At 42.7% G+C, this 26,766-nt stretch overlaps 1 protein-coding gene across 27 annotated transcripts in view; it reads left to right on the forward strand.

The window, feature by feature from the left end:
• Window positions 1-26,766, forward strand: part of OBSCN (obscurin, cytoskeletal calmodulin and titin-interacting RhoGEF) — a 1,809,553-nt gene that overhangs the window by 1,010,111 nt on the left and 772,676 nt on the right. For all 27 annotated transcript variants that reach the window (XM_085628811.1, XM_085628818.1, XM_085628815.1 and 24 more), the window contains 2 exons: window positions 7,009-7,138; window positions 8,918-9,023. In XM_085628811.1, the coding sequence (XP_085484937.1) occupies window positions 7,009-7,138; window positions 8,918-9,023 (236 nt within the window). The remainder of the gene's footprint in view (window positions 1-7,008; window positions 7,139-8,917; window positions 9,024-26,766) is intronic.

Genomic DNA, 26,766 nt, shown 5'->3' on the forward strand with positions numbered 1-26,766 from the left:
AGATCCCCGGCTATAATTACCCTGCTATCTTGGGACTTGGTCTCTAAGCAGGCAGACAACAGTTCTAAGGTGGAGGAATTGGTTGTATTACTGCCTCTTATATAAACATTATATAAGTCCAATGACGGACCCTTATCTGCTGAGATTCTTAGCAGTTGTAAATCGCTAGTTCCCAGGTCCAATATTTTGATGGTAATGTCCAAATCTTGTTTTATCCATACAGTAAGACCTCCCATGGGCCGACCCCTACCACCTTTCGATGCTGGTATCGAAAAGTTTAAATAACCGCAACAAAACAGGGGGTCACAAGCCCAGGTTTCTTGGAAACAACAAACATCGAACCCACAGATATATTCCACCCAAAGTTGGGAGTCTAACTTGCTACTCAACCCTGCCACATTCCAGGATAAAAGCGTACCAAAGCTAAACTCAGACCCATCATGATTGTTAGTATAAGAAGACACTCGGGAAATCATTGGGCTTTTGATGTTAATAACGACCTTCCCAAGATCGTCAGTGGGGTCAGCAATCGTATTAGCTGTTGTTAAGGGTAGTTTCACAGTACTAACATTTATATTTTCCATCCCAGTACCTCCCTCTACAACAAAACTCCCCTTCTCTGTGTAACCAACAGTTAAGATTGTAACAGTAGAACTAACATGATCTTCACAGGCCCCCTTGGACTCATTGTTAATCCCTCCAATACTACTGTTCGACTCTCTAGTAATTTGTCAATATCCCCACCCTGGGTCCAGCCGTCCAGCTTGAGGATTATAGTTAGTACATGTGGTATAGTTCTGTCCAAATAATGAAGCTGGTATGGAGGTAATTGGCCATGATACAGCAGAAGGGTTCAGGGGTTCGTTATGCAGGCTAGTCAGTACACTGGTTGGGCGGGGGTAGAAAAAGGTAAGATCTACAATTCTAATATCTCCCTTGTTTTCACCCCATCCCTGCCTAGTTATCCATCCCGCCACCCTTGGATCTTGAAAGTTAACCACAACACAGTCCCCACCCAAACTTTTCGGTGTATACCCTATCCAATCTATTCTCCTTACCCCTATGATTAACCCGTCGAGGTCTCCTGGGAGAGGTCTATTCTCCCTTAACCAGTGCATGGTCTTATTTTTAAGCATCTGGAAGGTTTCTCTCTGCCCTATGGGAAGTGGTGGAACATTTATAAGGACTACTACATAGGGGAAGGAATCCGGAGTAAGATTTACTGGGGGTTTTCTGTGGTGTGGCTTTATCACGGGAGGTGGGATTGATTTGGAAACTATAGAAACAGGACGGGATGCAGGATTCAACACCAACTGATTATTAGTTGGTTGGGTTGGAACTAGAACTTTACCCGCTGGAGGACATGCATTGTCCCCTGTCCCAACCGCAAGATTGTTTCGAACTATCTGCTTGTTGGTTATTTTTGTGGGTACTGGAGTTTTTCCCACTAAGGAACATACAGTAACCCCTAAACCAGCAACGGGAGATGGATTTTGTGACTGAGATACCGTAGACTGGGATGGATTTGTGGTATTAGGCTGAAGTTGGACAGGGCCTAAATATACCAAATCAGTAGATTTGGTAGTTGTTTTGACAATGGTGTTACTTGTCTTAGGGGGTGAAGGAGAGTTGTTTTGAGACCTTCTACCCTTATCTTGAGTGACAAGGTTAATATTATCATTGGGCTTTATACTTAAATCCACCCTTGCATTAGCTTTGATCAATGATTTTGTAGAATAAAAATTATCTAGTGTTGCCTGCTCAAAGTGGTTTAACCTATCAGAAAGCTTGGCAATTCTATTCTCTATCGGGATAAGTATTAATCTAAGTAATCTTTCTAGCTCAGGGAGCAGATTTGCAAGTGGTAGCAATTTATCGTTAGTTGATAAAGCAGACTCAGGGCAATTTTTCTCTTGTGAGTCTAGGCTACCCGAGGGAACAAGGTTTGAGTTCTGAACACATCCTATGCTATGGTTTCCTTCAATAACAGCCTCTCTAGTACTCACAGTTTTGTGTAGCTTCCTATGCTTTAGAGGGGGTTTGGCCACATTTTTACATTTTCTTTGTGGGGCTGTTCTTTTTCTTTTGGACCCAAGCTTAGGTCGAGTCGGGATAACCTGAGCACCTGGATCAGGAATCAATATAGGATGGATGTAACTCCCACTGGAACTGTTCAAACCTGTAACAATTTCCTAATTTATTATTTGTGCCTGTCCTTCAGGTTGTTCGTTGGCAACTGGAAAGTTTACAGAAGATAATGGAGTCACCAGAGTGGGATATGTTTGGGTTAAATGCTTGTCCGTAGAATTTTTAAGCAATTCAATTGACAGTCTGCGCTCTGCGCGCCTCTCGGCCAAGGTTAACTCTTTGTCAATTAAAGATGAACGGTTAAAAAAGAATTTATCTAAAGGGCCAATTGCCAGTAGACCAGTCTCAGTCGGTGAAGTAGTTGAACGGGCGCTGGCGGTACTTGTTAAAGCAGACATTGCCCTACTTCACACCAATAGAATACAAAAAATTCACTTACTAGAAAGGAAACTGTAGAATACTTGTCAGGGGGATGGCCCAGCCCAGCCCCCTTCAGCCCCCGACAAACTCCGTCGCGCTCCCGCGCAGCGTATTCACGCGTTAATTTATGACTCTATAGGATAGGATGTCTTTTGTCCACCTTGGGACGGGTTTTAAACATAAAGATGGTACTCCCCAAAGGTTGTCCTCATCCTTCCCTAAGGGATCATTTGTACAATCTAAAGGTTCAAAAGTCCTATTAAGATCCCCGGCTATAATTACCCTGCTATCTTGGGACTTGGTCTCTAAGCAGGCAGACAACAGTTCTAAGGTGGAGGAATTGGTTGTATTACTGCCTCTTATATAAACATTATATAAGTCCAATGACGGACCCTTATCTGCTGAGATTCTTAGCAGTTGTAAATCGCTAGTTCCCAGGTCCAATATTTTGATGGTAATGTCCAAATCTTGTTTTATCCATACAGTAAGACCTCCCATGGGCCGACCCCTACCACCTTTCGATGCTGGTATCGAAAAGTTTAAATAACCGCAACAAAACAGGGGGTCACAAGCCCAGGTTTCTTGGAAACAACAAACATCGAACCCACAGATATATTCCACCCAAAGTTGGGAGTCTAACTTGCTACTCAACCCTGCCACATTCCAGGATAAAAGCGTACCAAAGCTAAACTCAGACCCATCATGATTGTTAGTATAAGAAGACAATTTATGACTCTGACAGAGGCTACCCGGTCGTTGGGGGCGGGGGCGGGGAGGGAGAGCGGGCCAGGTGGAACAGGCGGGGTTACTGGGACTCCTGGGAAATGTAGTCCCGGCCCTCTTGCTCGCAGCCCTCAGCCCCTATCTTACCCCAGCTGCAGCTAGCAGCCCACAAGGAAGAGCACCCCTCTGTGAAGCGGGACCCGCGCAACGGGTTCGGCCAAGCGTTGGTCAAAATACAAGAAATCCACGGTCAATCCTAATAGCAAGGGCAACAAAGGCAAATTTGTCCAGGTGTCCTTATTGTATTTCTAACTTCTACTGACACGTGGAAGCAAGCACAATTAAAATCACAACATAGTGAATGAGCAAGTTATACTGCAGATGAATCCAAGATCCGTGGCCCAGCCCTGTCTCCTCTGGCCTCTGAGGGCCACAGAGGGCCCGCCCTTTGCCCGGGCTTAGCCCGGCGCCGCCCGCGCGCGGTCCTGAGATGCGGGGGGCGGAGTGGTGTTTAAACCTCCTGTTGGCGCGAAATTCAGGGTGTCCACCTCCGGGCGTTGTAGCAAAGGAGCCTGGATGATGTAGTCTCGTAAGCCCCGTAAGCCCTCCACACAGCGGTCGCCGTGAATCCCACTGCAACGGCGGGAGGGGGAGGACAGCAATCAGGACACACAAGCCCACTGGAATGCGCTGCTCTTCCTCCTTTCTTCTTCTTAACCGGTATAATCCCTCCTTTCTTCACAACCATAGATAGTTCCAAACGGATACTCGTACACCATTTAACAAAAAGAGTGCACTCTGGACCAAGAACTACCTTTCTGCCAAATTTGTTGTAATTCCATTCAGCAGTTCGGGCTGTAGCTGCGTCACAGTTTCCTATGGAAATCAACATGGAGAAAAGGCGTTTTGGGAATCACCCTTTTTTCTCAACGCCCACTTGACGAATGACCCTGAAACTTTCAACACAGCAGCTAAAGTGAGTGGGCCATTAGTTTTGAAATATTTGCGAAGAGTCGTCAAGCGGTGCAAAGATATTGCCAAAAGAATAAACGCTTTTTGAATAGAAACCAGGCCCTTACTATAACTACCTACAAGTGACTGCCAATGGATAATATATATCAAACCATTCTCCTCATTGAAAAGAGAGAGGGAGTTGCACTCGCAAAGTTGGCTGTCAGTAACTTGTTTTATTGATTTTTGGCAACAGTGTGGCAGTCCTGATGCGTTTCGGTCCAAAGTGACCTTTATCAAAGGTAAGCCACAAGCACTCCTCAGCATTATTAGCGTCCGCACACAATTGCCTGAGTTTATATTTTTAACCCTATAGTGGACACAATAATTTTTGAAAGGCATGCTGGAACATGTGGTTCGTTAAACAGTGTTCATCTACATATATATATGTATGTATGTGTGTGTGTGTGTGTATATATATATATATAATACAAACTCCAAAGAAATGGAATGTCGACGCCGTGTCGTTTGGAAAAATAGTTTTTATGTCAGCTGTTAATGATCGGCGTACATATTAAGATAACACTTCTCAATCGTGTGCCCGCCATTTTAGTCAGAAACACAACAAAGATGTGAGCGGTCTAATGTATTTTGTCATAGATGCTGTACCTATCAACATTAGAGGGGGTGATCGGCAGAGAACCCTACGCAGACTAGAATCTAGTTACATTATTAAGCTCAACACAAAAACCCCCATGGGGCTTAATATGGAAGAAGACTTGCATACTTACTTGTAAACTTCCCCTCTCGATTCTATTTTTCTTCTTTTTGCTATATTAAAATGAAATAATGTTTTTATCTGGTTGAGGTATTCACTTTTCACGATTATTGATTAGGGTGAAGACAATCTAGAGATTCAGTACATGACAGTATATTGTAAGGAGCAATAAGGCAATGATTGCGCACTGGCGCAGAAATGTGTTTAATCCAACATTAAATGAAGATAAGATAATGCATATGATAACCCACTGGGGTAATATTATTGCAAACAGTGCTTGACAAATTTTGAAAATCTATGACGCATTGAATCATTGAAAAATGTCGTCAATTCTGAGACACGAGCGTATGAGCATACTCACTAGAGTTATTAACTGTTAATAATGTTCATAGGCTTTTAAATACGCCCTTTTAATTGTTATCGGGAACAATTTGTGTCTCTGAATCCACTATTTTGGTAGGCCACATGATTGAGAAGTGTTATCTTAATATGTACGCCGATCATTATTCTCACTGGAGATATATGTTATTTTAATATTGAGCAGTGTTGGATAAAATGAAATATGCCATCCGTTATGCTATCATGATATGTATGAGCTATTAAGTTAACAACATTAGAGAAAAACGCAAAAGATCCTAATGTATGTAAAAAACTACGAGTATGTCTTCACTGTTTATGGTTGTAGTTTACCATGTGACACGGAATTGATTCACGAGTTTAAATGGAGGCAAAAAACTTTATTTGAGTTGTTGGTGAGCAAGCCTGCTGGGCAGGCGAAACGCGTCCGACTCTTAACAGCTGACATAAAAACTATTTTTCCAAACGACACGGCGTCGACATTCCATTTCTTTGGAGTTTGTATTACATTACTGGACCGGGCTTCGGAGGTCCATTAACGTCGACGCGCCTTGCGTTCAGGAGGTGGTGGGTTGCAGAAGCAAGTTGAAACCAAATATATATATATATATATATGAATATATATTTATTTAACATGGGATAGATCATTCAAGTACTTTTCAAGTCACGGGTAGCTACTGGGATCTGAGGGTATCCGTCTTCGTGAGATGATTTTGGTTACAGTAATAGGAGTAGAGCCAACATATTACCAAGTTGTCAGATTCCATCCATGGTTAAAGGATGTTGATTAAGCCTTAATGGATGGCTCTCATGTTTCAGATTGCCGATAGGTGTGATTGGTAAAGTTATCCCTTTGAAACCTTAGATGGAGTAGAAACATATTATTCATGATTGAACCAATGGAAGAAGAGTTTGAGTTTTAAACTTGACGCCAAAATGCTTATGAAGATCTGGTTTCTACTTCCGAGTTCTCAAACTGACTAAATTGCGAGTTTCTAGATAATTAATGTTATCTCTCTGTGCCTCATTTACCTTATCTATCCAAATGTGAAAAGCCTTGGAAATTTACTAAACCCAATTTTAACGGCTATATAATTATTAGAATTTTTGAATTATAGATGCATATATCATTTCTACATATACATCGAAATGCTTGTTAAAATAATTGTTGGGCTTCATCTTTGGTTAGGGTTGTACCTTCAGTGTAATAGTTCACAAATTGCAAACATCGAGGACCTCAGTGCCTCCCACTCCGCCCATCATCAGATACCATCAAGCACCATCTCACTATCCTTCCACAAGGCAGGATTGCTGTCTGCATGGAATTAAAAACCTCACCCCTCCTTATTAACAATCCAGTAATTGCTGTAATCAAAAGCTTACAATAGTTGGTTCCATATCTGGACTAGTAGAATAACCAAGGAACTGGATGTACCACAAACTGCAGCCAAAATAACCCAACATCTGCCCTCCCCCCTCCCAACAATCCTGGAGCAACACAAATCTGTGAGGAACAATTTGTCGCGGCTTGAAGCCCTTATCCTGTAATAAAAGCAGTATTGATTTAAGTGTCATAACGCTACATGACAGGTTAAGTTTATAGTACATGTGCATATTAGTTAAGCTTTCTCATTATCTCAAGGCCTCCATTATAGCAACTTTTATGAGGATGTACTGCTTTCTCCCAACAGGTGGTATCGAGGTGGGTCTCTCCTGACCGATACGAATAAATATCAGACGTTCGCTGAGCCGCGGAGCGGGGTGCTGGTGCTGTTGATCAGGAACGCACGCAAGGAAGACCAAGGACACTACGAGTGCGAAGTGAGTGGAAAGAAAATTAATACTGCCTGATATCACTTTGCATGTTAAACTCTCATTGTGATAAGCAAATTCTGATCTTTTAGTTGGGCTGGCCATTTACCCCATACCAGCAGATTATTTGGTTAAAGGTGTCCCAGAATACATTGTGGCTCCTGACATCACTGTTCAGGTGTGCTGTGAGTTGCTGCCTTCTGTTCAAGGGAGTATAGGCAGCTATTGTGTTTTAACTGTATGGCTCCAGTTTAAAGGAACATCTTGATTCCATTCTAGGCCTTGGAGTCAACATCCTAAGGCATTCCTCAGTTGCAAAATTGGATCACGTCATTTAAACCAATTGGACTAAAGTAGCGGGTACAGTGTTTTATATAAGGAAAACTAAGGAGTGTACACACATCAGCCTGGTAACATAATGACGTAAGCACCCAATGATGAATTGTTTTAGACCATGCTCATATTCTGCAGAGCATGCCGTGCTTGTCTGTACCCGCTGTCATAGTTCGCCGACAGACAAGGGTCGTATTGCAGGCCCCTGCAGCTTGGGGAGGCCCCACCCTTCAGCCCCCACCCCTTTCACTCTAAATCCTGGGAATATCTGCGAGATATGGGAAACTAAGTGGCCATCACGTTCTGTAGGGTGCCCTCTCATTTAGCATTGCGCTAGTGCGCTGGACACGCTGAGGAGGTGTGTCCCTGGGGCTCCAAAAAGCATTGGAACGAGGGGTCGGATGGTAGACCTGGACCACATAGAAGCATTATAAGTAAGGCTCCCTGTTTTCCGTGTTTACTGATTTTTACAGATAAATACGGACAGAAAACAATTTATTTTCGGAAATTGGGTGTTTTTTGAGTGATTCTAAATACACTTTGCCATGGTTGCCAGGTTAATAACTGTGTGGATTGATAGGTAAGGGGGTTAAAAAAGAAAGGAATGTTAGTAAAGAGTCTTAAACAGTAGTAGAGATGTGCAAGGCAATGTTATATTTTGATATAAGTGCGTTTATTTATCTACAGGTGTTCAAATCACTGAAACCTCGCAGGCATTCAAGCATGACTGCATATTTATTGGTTATATAAATGTGGAAATATACCAGTTTGTTTTATTTTTTTCACGAAACCCATAATAAATATGGGTAAATACAGATAAAGTTGACAAAAAAAATAAATCTGGATAAATACAGACGGAAATGTATATAAGTAAAGCCTTTCGCCATGAAATATTTCCTGTTTGAGTTATTGAAGAAGAGAAAAAAATCCCAGATGTGGTGTTCTTGGGGTCGGGCCCAGGCCAGGTGTCTCTCAGCTCGGAGATGGGCCCGCTCCGCCATGTTTGTTTAACCCTTCACTTAGTGTTCTGGCCTTAGAAGTATGAACATTACACTGAGCGTAGCCTGCACGCTGCAAAACATTTCTTCCAATTTGAAAAACGTGTGAATGTGACAGCTGCTCCCTGTGCGATCACTGGGTCTGGCTGCATTTTCTTTGACGCAGAACGAATTGATTTCAAGGCGGCATGGCGTTGTTTGTGAGAAAGACGTGAACTCGTCTTTCTGTTCGAATCACTATTAACAGTGGAATTGACGGTGACAGAAGAATGTTACCTAATGCGTCGGACGTTTAAAGCACGCGATGCTATGACATGGTTTGAGCGCATGATTGGGACAGGTGGGTTTTAGGGGCGCTTCTGGGGTGTGCCTGTCATTGGCGGTGCAGTGGAGCAGGCAGAGGCGCGTTGCCGTGCAGTGACTCGGGTTCTAATGAGTGTGCCCTGATTCCCTCTAGCTGATAAACAGACTTGGCTCAGCACGGAGCGGGGCGGACCTGCACCTCGGCACCCCGGCCCAGGTGGCCCAGGAGAGGAGAGGCGACCATGGCATATCCTTAGAAGGTAAGACTCGTTCATTTCCCATCCAAGCTTAGCCAGAAATGACGATGCCGCATTATTACCGAGGTACTGTTTTGTGTTATATCAACTTATGGAAGAAGGCTGCATTCTCTGCTACGCAAGCGATCGCGTGAGACCAGCAGGATGAAAACATGTTTTCGGATGACGTTCCTAAACCGGGCACCTGCGCAGATAAATTGACAAGGGTGGGCGAGGGAAAGTTTTCTTTTCTACTCGGCAGTTTTTTGTTATTGCTTTTTTACAGTTGGTCTTTTCTATGCTGAATTGGTTTTGACAATGCAGAATATGACGTCTTCAAAAGGCACGTCAGTATATCTCACATATGAAGCTCTGTATAGTCAGGGTCGATGGAATTATACAGTAGCGGAGGAGTAAATTATGCGACACACGACTCCAGAAATTATGTGACAAGCGAAATGCATGTTAAGCGTCAAGGAGAGGAAAATTAGAAGTCAAAGAAAGTGAAATTATGTGATTTATTATGCAATTGAACGCCAATTTAAAAAAGAAAACACTCGCATTTTAACCAGTTTTTTTAACGTTTAATTAATTGCAAAATCTACCCCACCGCTATAGAAGATACCGAAGGATCTTGAGAGAGAAAACGAAACGTATCAGGAACCATTCAAAACGTTATTTATTAGCAATAACATAGGGCCTAATTTAGAGTTTATCTGACGGGGATACTGCGTCACAAACTTAACAACTGTCCAGCCTGCCTTAATGTAAGTGCGAAAGGATATAATGAACTCGTTATACGGTAGACAGGCTATCGGTCCTGTTTGCAACGGAGTAACGCAACAAACTGTAAATCCGTACCTTTTGTCTTTTATGAAATAACACAAACTCCATTTGTTTGACACCATTCTTTCTACCTCGCTGAGTAAAATTTGTGGAAACCATACACACTGTTGCAGGCAGCCAAAACATGATAATATGTAAACATATATTATAATTAAAGGTGTGCCTCTTTCATTCTGTGAATCCCATGTATGTTTTTAAATTGTCTTAATTTTCAGTTTTCCTCTGCAGCTGCTCTGTTTTTTCCCCCGGAGACAGCTCTTTCCATTAAAGAAAACAGCACGACAGAACATTATTTCACGATATATATTAATTATGTAACTGTCTCATATACAGCAATTTAATATTCAAGCCATTTGACCTTAAGTGTGATGTTAAATGTTTATTATTGTTTTGAACTCTTTGTCCCCTGTAAGTAATTGCTTCTTTGAAAATCATGCCTCTTATTCAACACAAAGGAGCAGATTTATAAACAAGTGCAGCGTTACAAAAGTGACTTAAACCGGCAGAAAGTGTCCATAAATTAGTTACTTTCCATTGCAACACTTTTTTTCACTGAAAGTATCCCAGAAATAATGCTTTGCCCTATCTTGTGTTATTATGAGTCAAGGGGGCGTCCGATGAGTGGTATACGAGCACTCCCACGCTTCCACCCATGGTTTTTGACTCAAGGACCTATCTCTTAACAGTAGGAGACAGGGCTTTGCCCCAAAAATGTAATTCCTCGATGAGGCAGGTGCAAACAAGGAGAAATGTTTTTAGTACTTCAAACATTTTACACATTGCATGTGAGTTACGCTGTACAGTCTGTATGCTATATGGGGAACCCTTTAAAGAATGTCTAAGCATTATATTGTGTACTGGAAGCCGCTTTCAGCACAAAACCTGTGCAGCATTGGTTGTTGCATTGCACTATAAATTTGTAAATGTCCTCAAAGTTGACTGACAGCAAGGGGGCTCAGTAACTTAAGTGGTCGTTGCTGACAGCTGCTGTGATCTGCAAGCAGGGCCGGCTTTAGCGCTGGTGGCGCCTGGTGCGACAATCCTTTTTGGAGCCCCCACACCCTATGACCGCCTGCTCGGATTCTCTTACTACCACCAGGCAAAAGTGCCCCTCATCTGTCCAATCATAAGCTATTGCTAAAAACAGCACCCTTCCTGAGGTCAGTGCCCCCACCACAGATCAGCGCCCAGTGCAGCCGCACCTGTTGCACTGTCCTAAAGCCGGCCCTGTCTGCAGGTCATGAGGTGGGATCCAGGCAAGGCCACCACAATCTTCCATACTGCCAAGGTTCGTAAATAGCTTTTCATTAAATTGGATCTTAGTATTGTGTATTATGTACAGTGCTTAGAATGCAACATGCAGTAAAGTAGTATGAAGCATGGTTTAAAAACAAAGTAGGTGTTATTATGAAAGAAAGAAATCATTCTTTCCACCTTGTTTCACTCATATTTACACGTGTATTATGTGTTTCGTCGCCTCAGCTAAAAAACCCTTGCTCCCCTGTATAAATTAGATATAGTAACATGTCTGACTGCCACAATTAGCAAGTGAAATGTGACAAGTTAGCTTTTGCAAAGTGCACCGGATTGGTTTCATGGCACTACTTTAAGAGGTACCGCAGCCCTAGGGACTTACTCGTAGGCTTGACTAAACAACCAAGTCTTGAGGAGTTTCCTGAAGCTCAGGAGGTCTGTGCAGGATCGGATTTCAAAGGGGAGGGAATTCCAATATCTTGGAGCTAGAACAGCAAACCTAGTGCCGCCCAAACGCTTCAGTTTGAAGGAGGGAGTTGACAAATGGTGCTTGTGGGCCAAGTGTCAATTGTGCATAAGTGAGTGCCTTTGAATAAGGCTATCCACAAATTTAGGCCTCCTTCCGTTCAGAGATTTGAAGATGAGACAGCATACCTTAAAGGCGCATCGCTGTGTGATAGGAAGCCAGTGCAGCTTCCTCATGACGGGGGGTGACATGTTGTTGCCCAGGCTGCTGAAAAATCAGTCTCGCTGCCTGGTTCTGTACCAGTTGCAGACGTTTGATTAAGTATAGTGGGATGCCAAAGTATAGGGAATTAGCGTAATCAATATGGAACGTAACCATGGCAAGAACCACCTGGATCAGGGCTTCCTGGGTGAGAAATCTTCTGATCTTTCTCATTTTCCTCAACTGGTAGAAGCAAGCTGATATCACTGACCCAATTTTGGACTTCATGGTAAGGTCACGGTTTAATGTTACCCCAAGACTTTTGGCTGAGGCAGGTGGGGAAGGGGATTGGCCCAATTCCCTTGGCCACAAGTGTGGGCTCCAATGGTTGTGGGTACCCCCTGTTAGGACTAGCTCAGTCTTGTCTGGATTGAGTTTTAAGTGATTGAGTTTCAAGTGATTTCTGTTCATCTACCCGCTAATCAACAGCATGGTGGTCTGAAAATCACGGACCGAATAGGGGGGAGTTGCTTATGGAGAATATTAGTTGGAAGTCATCAGTGTAGTTGAATGTGCAGACTTTCCTCTCTTTCAAGGCTCGAATAAGTGGGAGGAGATAGAGGTTGAACAGACGGGGGTATAGTGAGGAGCCCTGCAGGACTCCACATGTAGTCCTCATCTTAGGAGCTGTAAACTGAGCAAAGCGAACTGACTGGGAGCAGTTTTCCAAGAAGTAACTAATCCAGGTGAGGGCTAGTCCCTGGATCCCCGCGTCTCTGACACGATCGACCAATATACCATGGTCAACCGTGTCAAAAGCCGGGGAGAGATCAAGCAGTACCAGGGCCTGTGGGGAGCCTCTATCAGCCTCGTTCCGGAGAGTGTCCAATACCGTCAGTATTACGGACTCTGTGGAATGTGCTGGGCGGAACCCCGCTTGATGAGGGTCGAGATACTCAGACTGTTCCAAAAATATGGAGAGGCATCTGGAGGCGTAATCTTCCAAGACGTTAGCCAGGAATGGAAGTAAAGAGATCAGGTGATAATTTGTCAGAGTTTGAGGGTCAGCTCCTAATTTCTTCAGGAGGGGCATGACAATTGCCTCCTTGAAGGCTTCGGGGACAAGGCCCTGGGACAGTGACTTATTCAGAAGGGATAGAGCTGGTCTGGGGAGAACAGTAAATACTTCTTTTAAGATGCCAGGAGGGCAGCAGTCCCTGGGTGAGCCTGATTTTACTTTGGATAGGAGATCCAAGAATGTCTGGTTGCTTATTGTCAGGAATTGATTGAAGGTGCAAAGATTTATAGGTGCAATGGAGCTAGCCTCAGGGTTTGGGCATGACGGAATGCTAGCCTTAATTTTCGTAATCTTGTCAATGAAGAAGGTATTCATGGAGTTGCATAGGATTTGAGAGGGAGTGGGTTTTATTATAACTCTGTCAAGTAATGCCTTGTACTACATTTGCCCCATTTTAATGCAGTGTTTATTGGTTGAAATTTGGAAAGTATCAACCATGTGGTGGGTAAGAATGCAAGTGTGGCAGATCCATTGCTAGAAAGAAACACAGTGGCCGTTGAATTGCATAATTCCAGCGACCATGGCCATAGGGCCTCCTGCACACAAACTGATCAGATACATAGCCCTGAGATTTAGGCAGAAATACACTGCATATAGATTGAAATTAGTCTAGCGTGCAAATAATCCAGTCTGCCCTATGTATTCAGTATATTATATTAGTTTGTTCTCATGCCAATTAGGCAATACAAACCATACATCTAAAAACAGCAACAATAAAAACAGGAAGTAATAATTTCAGAAAATTCATGAAGTCAGCTTGAAAAGCCACTAATATTCGCATACAACTGGAATCCTCTAATTCAGATAATATTGGCCGGCTTGCACACATACACATAATAAAATAAATACAATGTAATTACCCATAAAACATGCAAAAATTGATACAATCAGTGCCGGCATGGCTCGTGGGTGGCGGGGCAGGCAAAATAAACTTACCTTGCCGCCGGGTCCATCGTCTCTGTTTCTGCTCTCCTCATGGAACTCAAGGAACAGGACGCAGGCCCCACTGACAAATCACAATGCTGCAATACAGCATTGTGATTGGTAAGCACCCAGGCTTCCCTGACTAATCATGGTTTTGAGCATCCTGGTTCGATGGACAACAAGGGAAATGGGGTCCTGCGCTTGTTCTCCATGCAGGCTGTATTGCAGCCTGCATGGAGAACGAGGAAAGTGCATGACTGGTTTGGGCTGCCGAGAGGGCCGACCAAACAGTCATTGCACACCTAGGATTGGGCAAACCACTCCTCGCCTGCCCTGCTCTGTGAGCAGAGCAGAACCTGCAAAGCAGAACGAAGCATACAATGATAACTCTAAGTTATTATAATTTTATGTTTCTTCTTTGCACTCCTTAAAAGCAGTGGGGCGACTCTCCTCCGCTATGACACTGGATACAATATCAAGCTCCAACTCTAATTTGGATCTCCCAAAACTTTAGCAACTCAGACCACCCCAGCCCCAACCATATACAAACCACATAAATACTATATAGGTCAATGATAGCAGCATAAAGAATAGTGACTTGACAAAGCAAATTATGCAATAAGATAAACTGTGCAAAAATGCGTTAAACCTCATGCATAATACTTTAAAAACGTAAATTCATGTAGGAGAGAATGGTTAACATCCTTCAAATAATGCAACACTCACAAAAAAAGTTCCATACTACATAAATGTACAGACTCTTTAGAATAACAACTATTGGTAAATGCATTAGGTTTTGCCTATGTGATTAATAATTATTTATTTGGGTTGTAAATTTTAGCTTGGTGAGCAGTTGAGCAATATAAGTTACTGACATTTTGTAAAAGTGTATGACTTGCTTTTTGAGAAAAGCAACATGTGCAGTAACACAATTATGGATTTGCCGCATAATCCAGCATCAAATGTATAATCTGCAGATCTTAACAACAAAAAAGTTTCTAGCCCAAACAGTTCAAATGTTACTGAAAACTCAGTGACGTGTGGTGCAGGGCGGTGGAATGCCCGTTGCAAAGGTTGACTGGTCACCTTTCTGTTGTTAATTGCTATATTTGGGTGTTGAACTGGAACTAATGAGCAACGTAGAACGGGAGGAGTGCGTGGGGGGAGATGGCTCGGTGATAACGTAGAACGGGAGGAGTGCGTTGGGGGAGACGGCTTGGTGATAACGTAGAATGGGAGGAGTGGGGGAAGAGGGGCTCGGTGATAACGTAGAATGGGAGGAGTGTGTGGGGTAGAGGGCTCGGTGATAACGTAGAACGAGAGGAGTGCGGGGGGAAGAGGGGCTCGGTGATAACGTAGAACAGGAGGAGTGCGGGGAGAGGGGCTTGGTGATAACGTAGAACGGGAGGAGTGTGGGGAGAGGGGCTCGGTGATAACGTAGAACGGGAGGAGTGCGGGGGAGAGGGCTCGTGATAACGTAAAACGGGAGGAGTGGGGGAGAGGGGCTCGGTGATAACGTAGAACGGGAGGAGTGGGGGGGGAGAGGGCTTCGTGATAACGTAAAACGGGAGGAGTGCGGGGGGGAGAGGGCTCGGTGATAACGTAGAATGGGAGGAGTGTGGGGGGTAGAGGGCTCGGTGATAACGTAGAACGGGAGGAGTGCGGGGGGGAAGAGGGGCTCGGTGATAACGTAGAACGGGAGGAGTGCAGGGGGAGAGGGCTCGGTGATAACGTAGAACGGGAGGAGTGCGGGGGGAGAGGCCTCGGTGATAACGTAAAATGGGAGAAGTGGGGGAGAGGGGCTCGGTGATAACGTAGAATGGGAGGAGTGCGGGGGGAGAGGGCTCGGTGATAACGTAGAACGGGATGAGTGCTGGGGGGAGAGGGCTCGGTGATAACGTAGAATGGGAGGAGTGCGGGGGGGGCACTGGGTGACATAACGGAGAGTGGGGCGGAGGTCTGGGTGAAATAACGGAAAGCACTGTGCAGGCAAAACCTAATCCCAAGGGCAGCATATGATGCTCGTTAATTTGGTCTGTGTTTAACATCATGCTAATGAATGCTGCTTATGCTTATCTTCATGATGGCGAAGGCGGTTTATGTTTCGTATCAATACTTTTCAGATACAAACTTAACTTTACTGCTTCTTCAGAGCACCTTTTGTTTGTTATTCTGAATAGTAAACTGTTTTCTGTTAGCATTAGAGACACAATTTCTCCCTAGTAAAGACTGTAAGCATGGGGTTTTAAACAAAAGGAAAAGTGTCCCTATAAAAGAGGCTTGGTTTGCCTAGCGAAGGGTGTATGTACACAATACCCAGGTGTAAACCTGTACAAAAAGAGTTTTGTATGGATCCTGTTCTGCGAACACCGCCAATCCAGAGCTTAATTTGGTCAAGCGAGGGTCATGCTAATGCCAGCATTCTAAATGCCACAGAAATAAAGGATTTAAATAGGCATTACAAAGCGATAAACATGAAACGTGTATCTTAAAGAGAAGCTTGTGTTGTGCAGACCTTTATTTCTCAAATGTAACGGATCCTTCTTCTCGGATGTGTTAAAGAGGAAAAATACAGCAGGTTGCTGAAAGCAGCAGTCTGTACTAAAACGTTTACTGTGTTCAAGCCCAACCCTGTTCTGCAGGAGTGTCTTTATGCTCATCTGTATGTAGCACCTCCGCTCATTGACCCGCCATGCGAATCCGGTTAAATAGTAAATCATATAAAATCTTGTGAAGCTTTTTTTATATATACACAGCAGGGCTATCCATATATCAAGTTTACAGGATGCGTGGTCAACACCGCGGAAATTCTAAAGATGCGCTATAGCCTATAGCTATATTACACAGTATATGCGCTTTCTGAAAGATAACTCTCAGAACAGCTGATTTTGTACATATATCAACACCCAGACGGGGCACAGAAGGGTAAAAACCTGTAAACTGGGCATCAAATGGGAATCTGTGTATGTATTAATCAGTTTGAAGTCGTTAGAGAGCCAAAAGGTGCTATGGGCAGATGAACAGTCAGTGTTGTGATTGGAACGAAAAAGTTCTCCCGCATCCCCTCACCCCAGTGATTTAAATGGGAAAAAAGAAGTGCAGGTACTCACCAAATTGAGTAGGATGTGCGTGGAGGGCTGTCGAGGGACGTGGCCGCGAAGCAGACATTTATAAAATCAGGATTTTCTTGGTGTGCATAAGCGGCCGGTGTTCTTTGAGCTAAATAGTGCCATTTCCCACACAGTTTTCTTGCAAAGAAGACATATTTTCTGAAAGGACACCATACAAATATCTTCTAGCACAACAAAGTGTTGAAGATGTAGCATTTTGGTTGGGTGTTGTCCAGTGTATACATTGGAATCTGTATCACCAGGAGACCCAAATTCAAATCCCAAATGTCTAACTGTACCAATATGTGTGTTCTTAGTAACATTGGGTTATCTGTCAGTACGTCAGCTCCTATTTTCTGCCCTGGTTGAAGTTGGTAGGGAGCACACTAAATGCATTATTTTAGAGCTCATTGTCTGTGTCACATATCAGCCTGTTACTACACCCACTTGTAGTACACCCGTGCCACTACTCTAGGAGTAGAGCCACCTTACTTTGCCATGTATTTACACTGCTTTTAATGAGCATTACAGCTTACTACGAGCAATGTAAATGGTGATAATTTCATCAGATTTAAAAAAAAATATAAGGCCAAAGATATCTTCCCAGGATTCTAACCAAAAAGCTTAATGCAGATTTTTGCAGCAGGCACAATAACATTTTACATTTTCCTGGCAGCAGGGTTGGCTATTACCACCACAGAGTAACAAAAAAAAGTGACATGCTAGACATGAATCAGTACTATATTGATTAGAAATGTCCAGCCGGATGTGTAAATTTAATATTCAACGTAATGAATTGGCTATAGAAAAAACAGAATAGAGTGGGACACAGTCCTTTGTCCTTCAACAGACAAAACATTTAAAACATTCAAAAGACAATCACATTTTTAGAAGACTCTTTAGGCTAAACAACCAAGCTTAACACCGATAGAAAATAAAGGGGCGATCAAGCTCGTCACCTACAGGAAGGTATTACGTTCTCAGGCTTGTCATTAATTATTCCTGATGATGATCTATATATATTTTGTAATAGATCGAAACGTCGTCGACTTGTTGAACAGCAGGCATGTTAAACACATAAGTTAAAAGTTGTGCATGACTGTCTACCTTCTAAATAGCTTGCCCCTTTATTTTCTATCGGCGTTAAGCTTGGTTGTTTGGCCTGAAAAGTCTTCTAAAAATGTGATTGTCTTTTGAATGTTTTAAATGTTTTGTCTGTTGAAGGACACAGGACAGTGTCCCACTCTATTCTGTTTGTTCTATAGCCAATTCATTACGTTGAATATTAAATTTACATGTCCGGCTTGACATTTCTAATCCATATAGTACTGATTCTGGGCTATATTTATTGTTCTTATACTAAAGTGATTTTGAAGGACCAACTGTTTTCTAATAGTAAGCGCCCTAGGTCCTTCTTACCTGACGGGTTCCCCTTGTTTATAATTAATCACACATATATACAGGCACTCTGACATCATTCAAGACAGTTTTTACATGCTTATGTATCAGTGGCAGGGGAATATGCAAAAAACTCCTCTCTGACCTATATTCCTTTTATTCAAAATTTGATTAATACATGGGCTGACCAATAATTATAAGCCTAAATGCTATGCATATTAAATCATATTGACAAAGACTTTTTGTTTTTTTTATAAAAATGTATTCTTTTTATTCATTTCACAATGTCATTTTTGTAGTACATCAATCTTCATTATTTTCTAGCATGTGATAAATCATTTTCTATACAAATAAACATAAACAATAATTTTTTGGAAATTGTACAAAATCTGTAAGACCTCAAAACCCCTACTCAGCAGATGACCAATCAATGTTCAGAACCACACTCATAACTCAAATACACTCTCATTCATACTACACACTTATACTATATTGGTATCGGGAGTATCAGAAAAACAAGACATCTCCAGTAATAGGTATTGATGGAAATAACCTAGATAGGTCAGGGCGCACGTGGTCTACGCGCGTTTCGGTGGGATTACAGGAAGGAAACCACCTTCATCAGGACCTCGCCCAACTAAGGTACAGTGTCGTTGGATTTATACCGAGTAGGGAGACCTAAAAACATGACAAACAAATATGTATTATTTTATAATCAGCCCATGTTTGATGCAATAATCATTTTCAAAGACCAATGATGAGTGGTGTATTAAATCCAATAAGTTGTCACACCTTAAGATAAAAGGAAAGACAAACCCAATGTGTGCACTCTAATTCCTAATACAAGTGATCAGCATTTATGTAGAGCAAGAAATAGTATAGGCCCAAATGTACCCAGTGGTCACCATCCATATGTTAAAGAAAGGATGGCTGTGAATATGATATATATATAGTGCATGTAGGAAAGTTAAAAGTTGTACGATCTTTTTATCTATACCAAGATGTTCTCAGTTTCTATCCCTTACTGTTAGAGAACAGGTAGAAATTTCATTCTTCAGATTTCAACTGGAGCAATAGGGCACGTGGCTTCTATTGTGACAGAGGCAAACGCAATTTCTGAGAAAAAACGAACAATGGAATCAGTCGATATGTTGTCTGCTTATTTCAAAGGTCGGTTTAATATGTGACCCATCTGAAAAAAGGAAGCCATATAATAATGGTGGTAATACCTAATAGGTACGCTAGACTAGATTTCACTAATCTGACGCGGTGTCAAGAAGAGAGACGACCGTATACTGTGCATCATGGCATTCTAGAGACATAAGGTAGAAGAAAAAAGCTATTTAAAACAAGTTCATTGTATGTTGTGCTTTAAATTTTTGCACTAGGCACTGCTCTGTTATACAATGGTATTGGTGCAACTATTAAGGTTGTTACATACTCACTAAATGTGGACTGAGTCCTAGGATGTGACGACCGGAAAACTTTTCCTTATTCAGATTTTGAGGGGTGTGCAGCAATTGCTGATATTTCTTGGAAGTGCGCCGGAACAAACCTCCTGGGGAAGGAACATATGGTAGAAAAATTGGCAGGCGTGTATTGAAACATTAAAGGGATGAACACCGACATTAGTCCATCATTGTGATTACACTGGAAACTGCAAAAAGCAGTTTATTGTGCATTTCTGTCTGGACCCTCGTCCAATATTTATATAGAAAAGACCTACACAATCCGGTTAAAGTAGAACTACCTAGTTATCCAAGCAATAATAATGCATACTGTGATGTATATTCTAGCTTAAATGCTACATAGACAATTGATTGGTAAACTAAGGAATGATGTACGTTCAATGCCTTTTAAAGATGTCACAAATGTCTGCTTATGAGCTCCATTAGCATGCGGCTGCAGTGTGTGTATAACCGCCTATGCTACACATATGTATCAGCATATCACTAGTTAATAGCTCTTTAGCAAAATAGGTTCATGACCTGCGATGGTAATATGTACCAGCATCTCAAAAGATGACAAAAGATATCAAAAGTTTTTCAAATGGGGCTTCCTATATACGAGGCTTTATATGCCCAATACTATAATCACATTGCGTAGCAGTATCTGCTGCAGATAAAGCAACGTTCTAAAGATGTCGTGTGTCGGAAAGACAGGGAAAATACTCTGCCTAGTGTGCTGACTATCGAAATGACTCCAGAGTTAATTTAACGTTAAAGGTTTACTAGACATGGAAAAAAACGCTACTACGTAGTCTAATACTATATCGCTCACCCTTTTCCTCGGTCGATTCTTCTGTTGTGGATCAACAAACGTCTCGTCAGGGTCAACAACGTCTCTCGCCGCGTCTCGAAGAGTCCGTAATTCAGGTGTTGGAATCCGCGCTTTAAAAAGGGAACGCCGCGCATGCGTGTAAAGTATGCGACCTAATACGTAGGGTCAGAACGTGCTACTGGGCATAGAAAATAGACTACGGAAGTAGAGAGAAGACAGTCTTCTAATTTGTGATACTTCCACGCTTCTCCAAAACGTATAAGAAAAAAACTGTAAGGTAGTACAGTGTTGCACTAGTCATAGAGGTGTAAAAATAGCAATAAAGGGCTACCCGCACATAGTTGATGACATTGAAACAAACCGCATTAATAAAATGGCGGAACTATGTATTTAACATGTGGAATTACCATATGAATACCGCTAAGGACATGAGACTGAGATGTTCTTAGAAAATAGACCCGACATGTGGCCCTGTCACTGATGGATTGCATTGATAAAATGGCGGAACTATGTATTTAACATGTGGGATTACCATGTGAATACCGCTAAGGACATGAGACTGAAATGTTCTTTAAAAATAGACCCGACATGTGGCCCTGTCACTGATGGGTTGCGCGGGTAAGGATAGAAGATCTATATTCAAGAAATGCCGATAAAATAGGACATTAAATACTCAAAAATCCTTGGGGGCAGATACGTAGTCATGTTGTGGTATGTGAGGCAAGACGGCCATAGCTATACAAGATGGCCTATGATTCTCATGTGTGATAGCCAATAATTACTACTGATAACCTGGGATTACCAGATGGGTTGTGTAGTACAGTGGAATCACTGTGGTTATGCAGAATGCTTAAGGTAAATGTAATTCCAGGATGCTAGGAGGCTGGTGTGGACCAGCGCGAGAATGTAATAGAAGAATATAATGGATAGATGTGTGTATAAAGACAGATCTAACGATTCGTAACATTCCATATAATTTCTTCGTTTAACCCGTTCTTAACGCTGTCTAATGAAAAAATCCAATAAGTTTCTCTGCGTTTGCGCACCGTTTCATTTAATTGTCCAGGTTTGGTTTTAATTTTTTCCAGGATACACCACCGAAGATCTTGTTCGGCATGGTGTTTTTCCAAGCAATGAGTGACCAAGGGGGCAGATACTTTTTGAGTGCGTATAGCTGACTTGTGTTCGCTGTATCTCGTTCTGAATTCTCTACTGGTTTCCCCTATGTAGGCCAGCTTACAAGGGCAAAATATGATGTAAATAATGTTGCTACTTCTGCAATTACTCAGGTCTTTCAGTTTATATGATTTTCCCTTATAGTCAATGGTGTCAGTGACTACTGAATGTGATTGTCTTTTGAATGTTTTAAATGTTTTGTCTGTTGAAGGACACAGGACAGTGTCCCACTCTATTCTGTTTGTTCTATAGCCAATTCATTACGTTGAATATTAAATTTACATGTCCGGCTTGACATTTCTAATCAATATAGTACTGATTCTGGGCTATATTTATTGTTCTTTTACTAAAGTGATTTTGAAGGACCAATTGTTTTTGAAATAGTAAGCGCCCTAGGTCCTTCTTACCTGACGGGTTCCCCTTGTTTATAATTAATCACACATATATACAGGCACTCTAACATCATTCAAGACAGTTTTTACATGCTTATGTATCAGTGGCAGGGGAACCCACTCATATCGGCTGTGCCTCGACCCACATTATGGCTGCCTCCTGAGTATCACAAGACATTGCAGCTCCAATATCAAACTTGCACTTTTATTGACTGCGCATGATCTAATTAAAACTGCCTACCAATGAAGAGTGTGACGCTAGCTCTCACAGCCACCCCACCCCCCTTCCAGCATTGATATATTGCACATCATTCCCAGCAGCAAAGCAAAAGGCTTCAGGCACAAAATGGCGCGCACAGTTTAGAGGCAAAGTGGCACGCAGAACACGCTCTTCTGTCAAAGCCTCAATTCAGCAGCACTTGTGTTAGACGTACCAATACTCCAGAGCCTGCTCAGCTGCCAATTTTGAGTACTGACTCTCTCCTGCGCCAAGGAGAAGTTCAGGTACTCCAGGGGGGGAAATAAGGAAGTGCCGGTACCTAAGTACCGGTGAGTGCCGGCCCATTTGAAGCACTGCCTCCCCCTCTAGCCTGTAAGACCAAATAACAGCACGATGTTTGCAGCTTGTCACTGTGTGCTGCCTCACATTCCTTTTGGTGTCTCTGTGTTGTAGTCGCTTGCACTGCAACTAAAACAAAAAAAACTCTCAACACTCACCCTGCAAGTGACGCCCGTCACACATACAGACTTGCAGGGCCAGAGAAAGCAACATTGCTGTGCTCCTGTTTGCGTGCATGCTTTCACTACACTGGCTTTTTAAAAGTGAAAGCACTGCAGGTCTCCTGCTTAGGGCAACATGAAAAGATGAGAAAATGGATGCCTTCCGGTGCCCTGGGGGCACTAGGTAGTGACTGCTTCGTCCGGAGCTCAAAGAAAGAATAAAAGGCATGGAGGGTCTCCGCTAAGATAATAACAGCGTGCTGAGATCACGGCTCTCTGGCAGGTCTGTAACTTAAAGCAAGGGTGTAGTTCTTGTTTTTACTTCTCAGTGTTCCAATCGCTGCTTGAAACACTTAAAAGAAATTTCATCAAAGCAGATTAACTCAGTACTTTGCAGATGGGAAACTTATAAGAGAAACTCACAGGAAGAACTGGAAAGAGAAGCCTACAACCAAGAGAAATGAGTACTAGTAAAGTGACAAGCACAAGGACCAATACGTTATGAAGGTGGGGTGTAAGTCTCTTCTAAGATATATTTAATACAATAGATTTCACAAGCACTGCACAAGCGTTGTGCAGGCGAAACCTAAAAAGGAGCAATAAAAGCAGATAAAAAATAGCTATGTCCCCCTACTCAACACTCTTGTGCAAATAGAAAGCCACATTATTACGAAAGCGTGAGGGTAAGCCCACTGTCTACAACAAACAGAAATTTTGCCAAAGCCCAGCAAGACCGCCAAATTATTACAATGCCAAATTATATTCATTAAGTCGCTAATACGACACACCTGCAGCTTTCTAAAAACAGACAATAGTAAGCCTCTCTTATATTTGTAAAAGAGGCACAGAAAACAATAAGATGTGAAAATGATAGTCTGCCCTACGAAAATTGTGTGATTCTGACATTAAAATGACAACAGCAGATGCCACTAATTGGGTTTTGTGGCAGAACATTTGTTATACCACAAATAACTAATATTGAAATGCATTGAGAGCACACAATGGAATGGGAATGTACAGAGAAATTGTCTTTGGCCCCAGAGCACTTATTAGTGATGGTAGGAGCCTAAATTGGCCATAAAAGTTATCTTCCTATATTCGCGAATAACAAACATTACTGTGATTGCTAACTATATACTATAGTTTGCAAAGAAAATTCAAAGCTTTGCTCAGTGGTCCATATATGATGAAGCAGCAGGACAGAGACTTCTACCTTACACACCATAGGTGTTGGCCTTCTGATGTGAAATGGAGATGACCCCTGTCTCATGAAAATGCTAGACCTCTCAACTGCCTTCGACACAGTTGACCATGCCACCCTAATACGCACTCTCGAGTGGGATCTGCTGGCAGTGTCCTTCACTGGTCTTCCCCCTATCTTTCCACCAAAATCCATGGGTGAAAGCTTGGAAACACCCAGCATTCACTCATGGAAAGCCTCTCTGGGGCAGAGTAACGCAAAGCAGCGATTTGCACTGTGTTGTGTTACACTAGATTCATCAAGCCATGCAAGCTGAAATGCATGGCTTTATAACTCTGACTTAGTAGGTGCGCCGCCTTTGCGAAGCCATGTGTGGCGCAAGGGCAACGCAACTCTTTGATAAATATGCCCCTTTGTTACAGTGAATAAAAAGAAATGAAGATTTTTTTTTTCATTTCATTTCATTTGCTTTTTTCGATAATTCATATCATAAAAGCATTGAATAACATTTGTGCAAAGAGTTAAAAGTTAAAGCGATTCAAGAAATCAGTTGCTACATAGATGGTTGATAAGAACATGTTCAAGCAATACATCTGGAGCATATTATTGTAACACAAAGAATGAAATGATTGTCAGCGGAACTGTACAATACAAATCTTAAAAATTAATTACTAAAATCGTTGCTAGTTAAAATGTATGAAGTTAAAACAAATAAAAACTTGGCAAGGCGGCCCATGGACTTGTATAAAGTGCCGGTGCATAGAATAAATTGTAAATCAAAGGTTGTCGTGGGTGGAAGTTATTTCTTTGTATGACCTAATGTGTGAAATTAGTGCGCCCCTCGTAAGGCTTTTTGCCTAACTATCCATGCATGGCTTAAAAACATGGCCACGCCACAAACAAAGGAAGCTCTTGGGTCAGATTTCAGAATGCGCAGAGACTCCCGATGGTTGCGGGTACTTTTGTGTCTACAGATTGGTTTTAGGCACAGTCGATGCACTCCAGCGGGGCTCTGCAGCAGGGGCAGCCTTCTGTGGTCTGATTTGGTAGGCGCCATTTTGTTGTAAAAGCGTGGACTGGAAGTGTGCCAAGCCTAAAGTGGATATACAATGCCCTGTCTCCTGGCACTTGAATTATATCCAGAAAAGGCTCAAGTATTCTGGTCTGCTTGTGGTTAACAAAATTCTTTGGTTAGCCTAGCCACATTAGGCTTATTGAGTTCCTGCCTGTCTACCCAGTCCCAGAATGCGCATCTAAGCTCTGTCTTATTAAGGGGGGTTTGGCTATCCCACGATTCCTTGAGGCCCAGTGATGACATGGTTTTCCTGACATTTGCTATCCATTTACCTCTATGATCCACATCTCTGCTCATCACCTCAGTTAGTGCTGTGGCGTAGTTTGTGAGTTCTGGAGTATGCCTTACGCGGGCCCAAAAGAGCAAAGGGCCCAGTTTGGCAATATCTGTGAACGATCGCCTGCCTATATTGTACAATAGAGGTGTTAGTGGGACATTGCAGGGGAGCATCACTAAATCCCTCAGGAACTTATTCTCAGATTTACAGATGTCATCTACATTATCAAACCCCCACAACTCTGCTCCGTACAAGACTGAACTAACTGCCTTAGCATTGTAAACCGTGAGGGCCGGGGCGACTGGCCTGCTATACGAAGAGCGATGTTCTTTGCCTAGTGCCACGACCACACGTTTATGGCTCATAAGCATCTTTGCTATATGGGGCCTCCATAGCATTTTGTCTGAGAGTCGGACACCAAGATAGTCAAAGGTGCTGACTCTCTCCTGTAGGGTACCATTCAGCGTAAGGTTGTTTCTGAAAGATTTGTGGGGGTTAAATCTCATAAGCTTTGTCTTAGAGGTGTTGATGGCCAGCCCCCGAGAGTCGCAGAAGGATTGATATCGGTTCATTAATTTTTGTAACCCGGCTGGGGTCTTCGAAACCAACAAAGTGTCGTCGGCAAACAGGAGAGTCAGTACCATTTCACCCGCCAGGGCTGGAGCATTCGCTGGATCTACTTGTAAATAGCTCACCACCCCATTAACATATAAAGAGAACAGGGTGGGAGCCAAAACACAGCCCTGGCGGACTCCCCTCCCAACGGGTATCTGTTCCGTCAACTGACCTTGAGTCCCCCATCTCACCTGTGCATAATTGTCCTTGTGTAACCGGACCAATAAATTGAGGATCAGAAGGGGAATGCCCCATATGTCTAAGGATCTGCCACAACCTATTCCTGGGTTCCAGGCCAAAGGCAGTCTTTAGGTCGATAAATGCGAGATAAAGACTGCCTTTGCCAATCGTCACGACTTTCCAGTATATAAGGAGGAGCCTGAACACCTGATCGATCGTTCCAGTGTTGGCCCAGAAGCCGGCCTGGTATTGGGAAAGGACATCTTCCTCCTCTATCCAAAATTGGATTCTCTGTAGCAGCACCCTGCCAAACATCTTTCGCATCGCGTCGATCAAACTGATCGGTCTGTAATTTGCGGGGTCCTTTCTGGCACCATTTTTATATATTGGGACCACCTCATCACCCTTCCAAGATCCTGGCACTGGGCAGCCTTCGTAAATAGCAGTGATCAGGAGCTGAATATACCGTGACCAGTTCGTGGGGTCAGCAAGAAATAGGTCTCTGGGCAGACCATCTGGTCCAGGAGCTTTAGCAGGGACTTTCTTCTTTATTGCTGTTTCAATTTCAATCAGG

Source organism: Triturus cristatus, chromosome 10 (genome assembly GCF_964204655.1).
Source record: "Triturus cristatus chromosome 10, aTriCri1.1, whole genome shotgun sequence".
In the NCBI taxonomy this organism is placed as follows: Eukaryota; Metazoa; Chordata; class Amphibia; order Caudata; family Salamandridae; genus Triturus; species Triturus cristatus.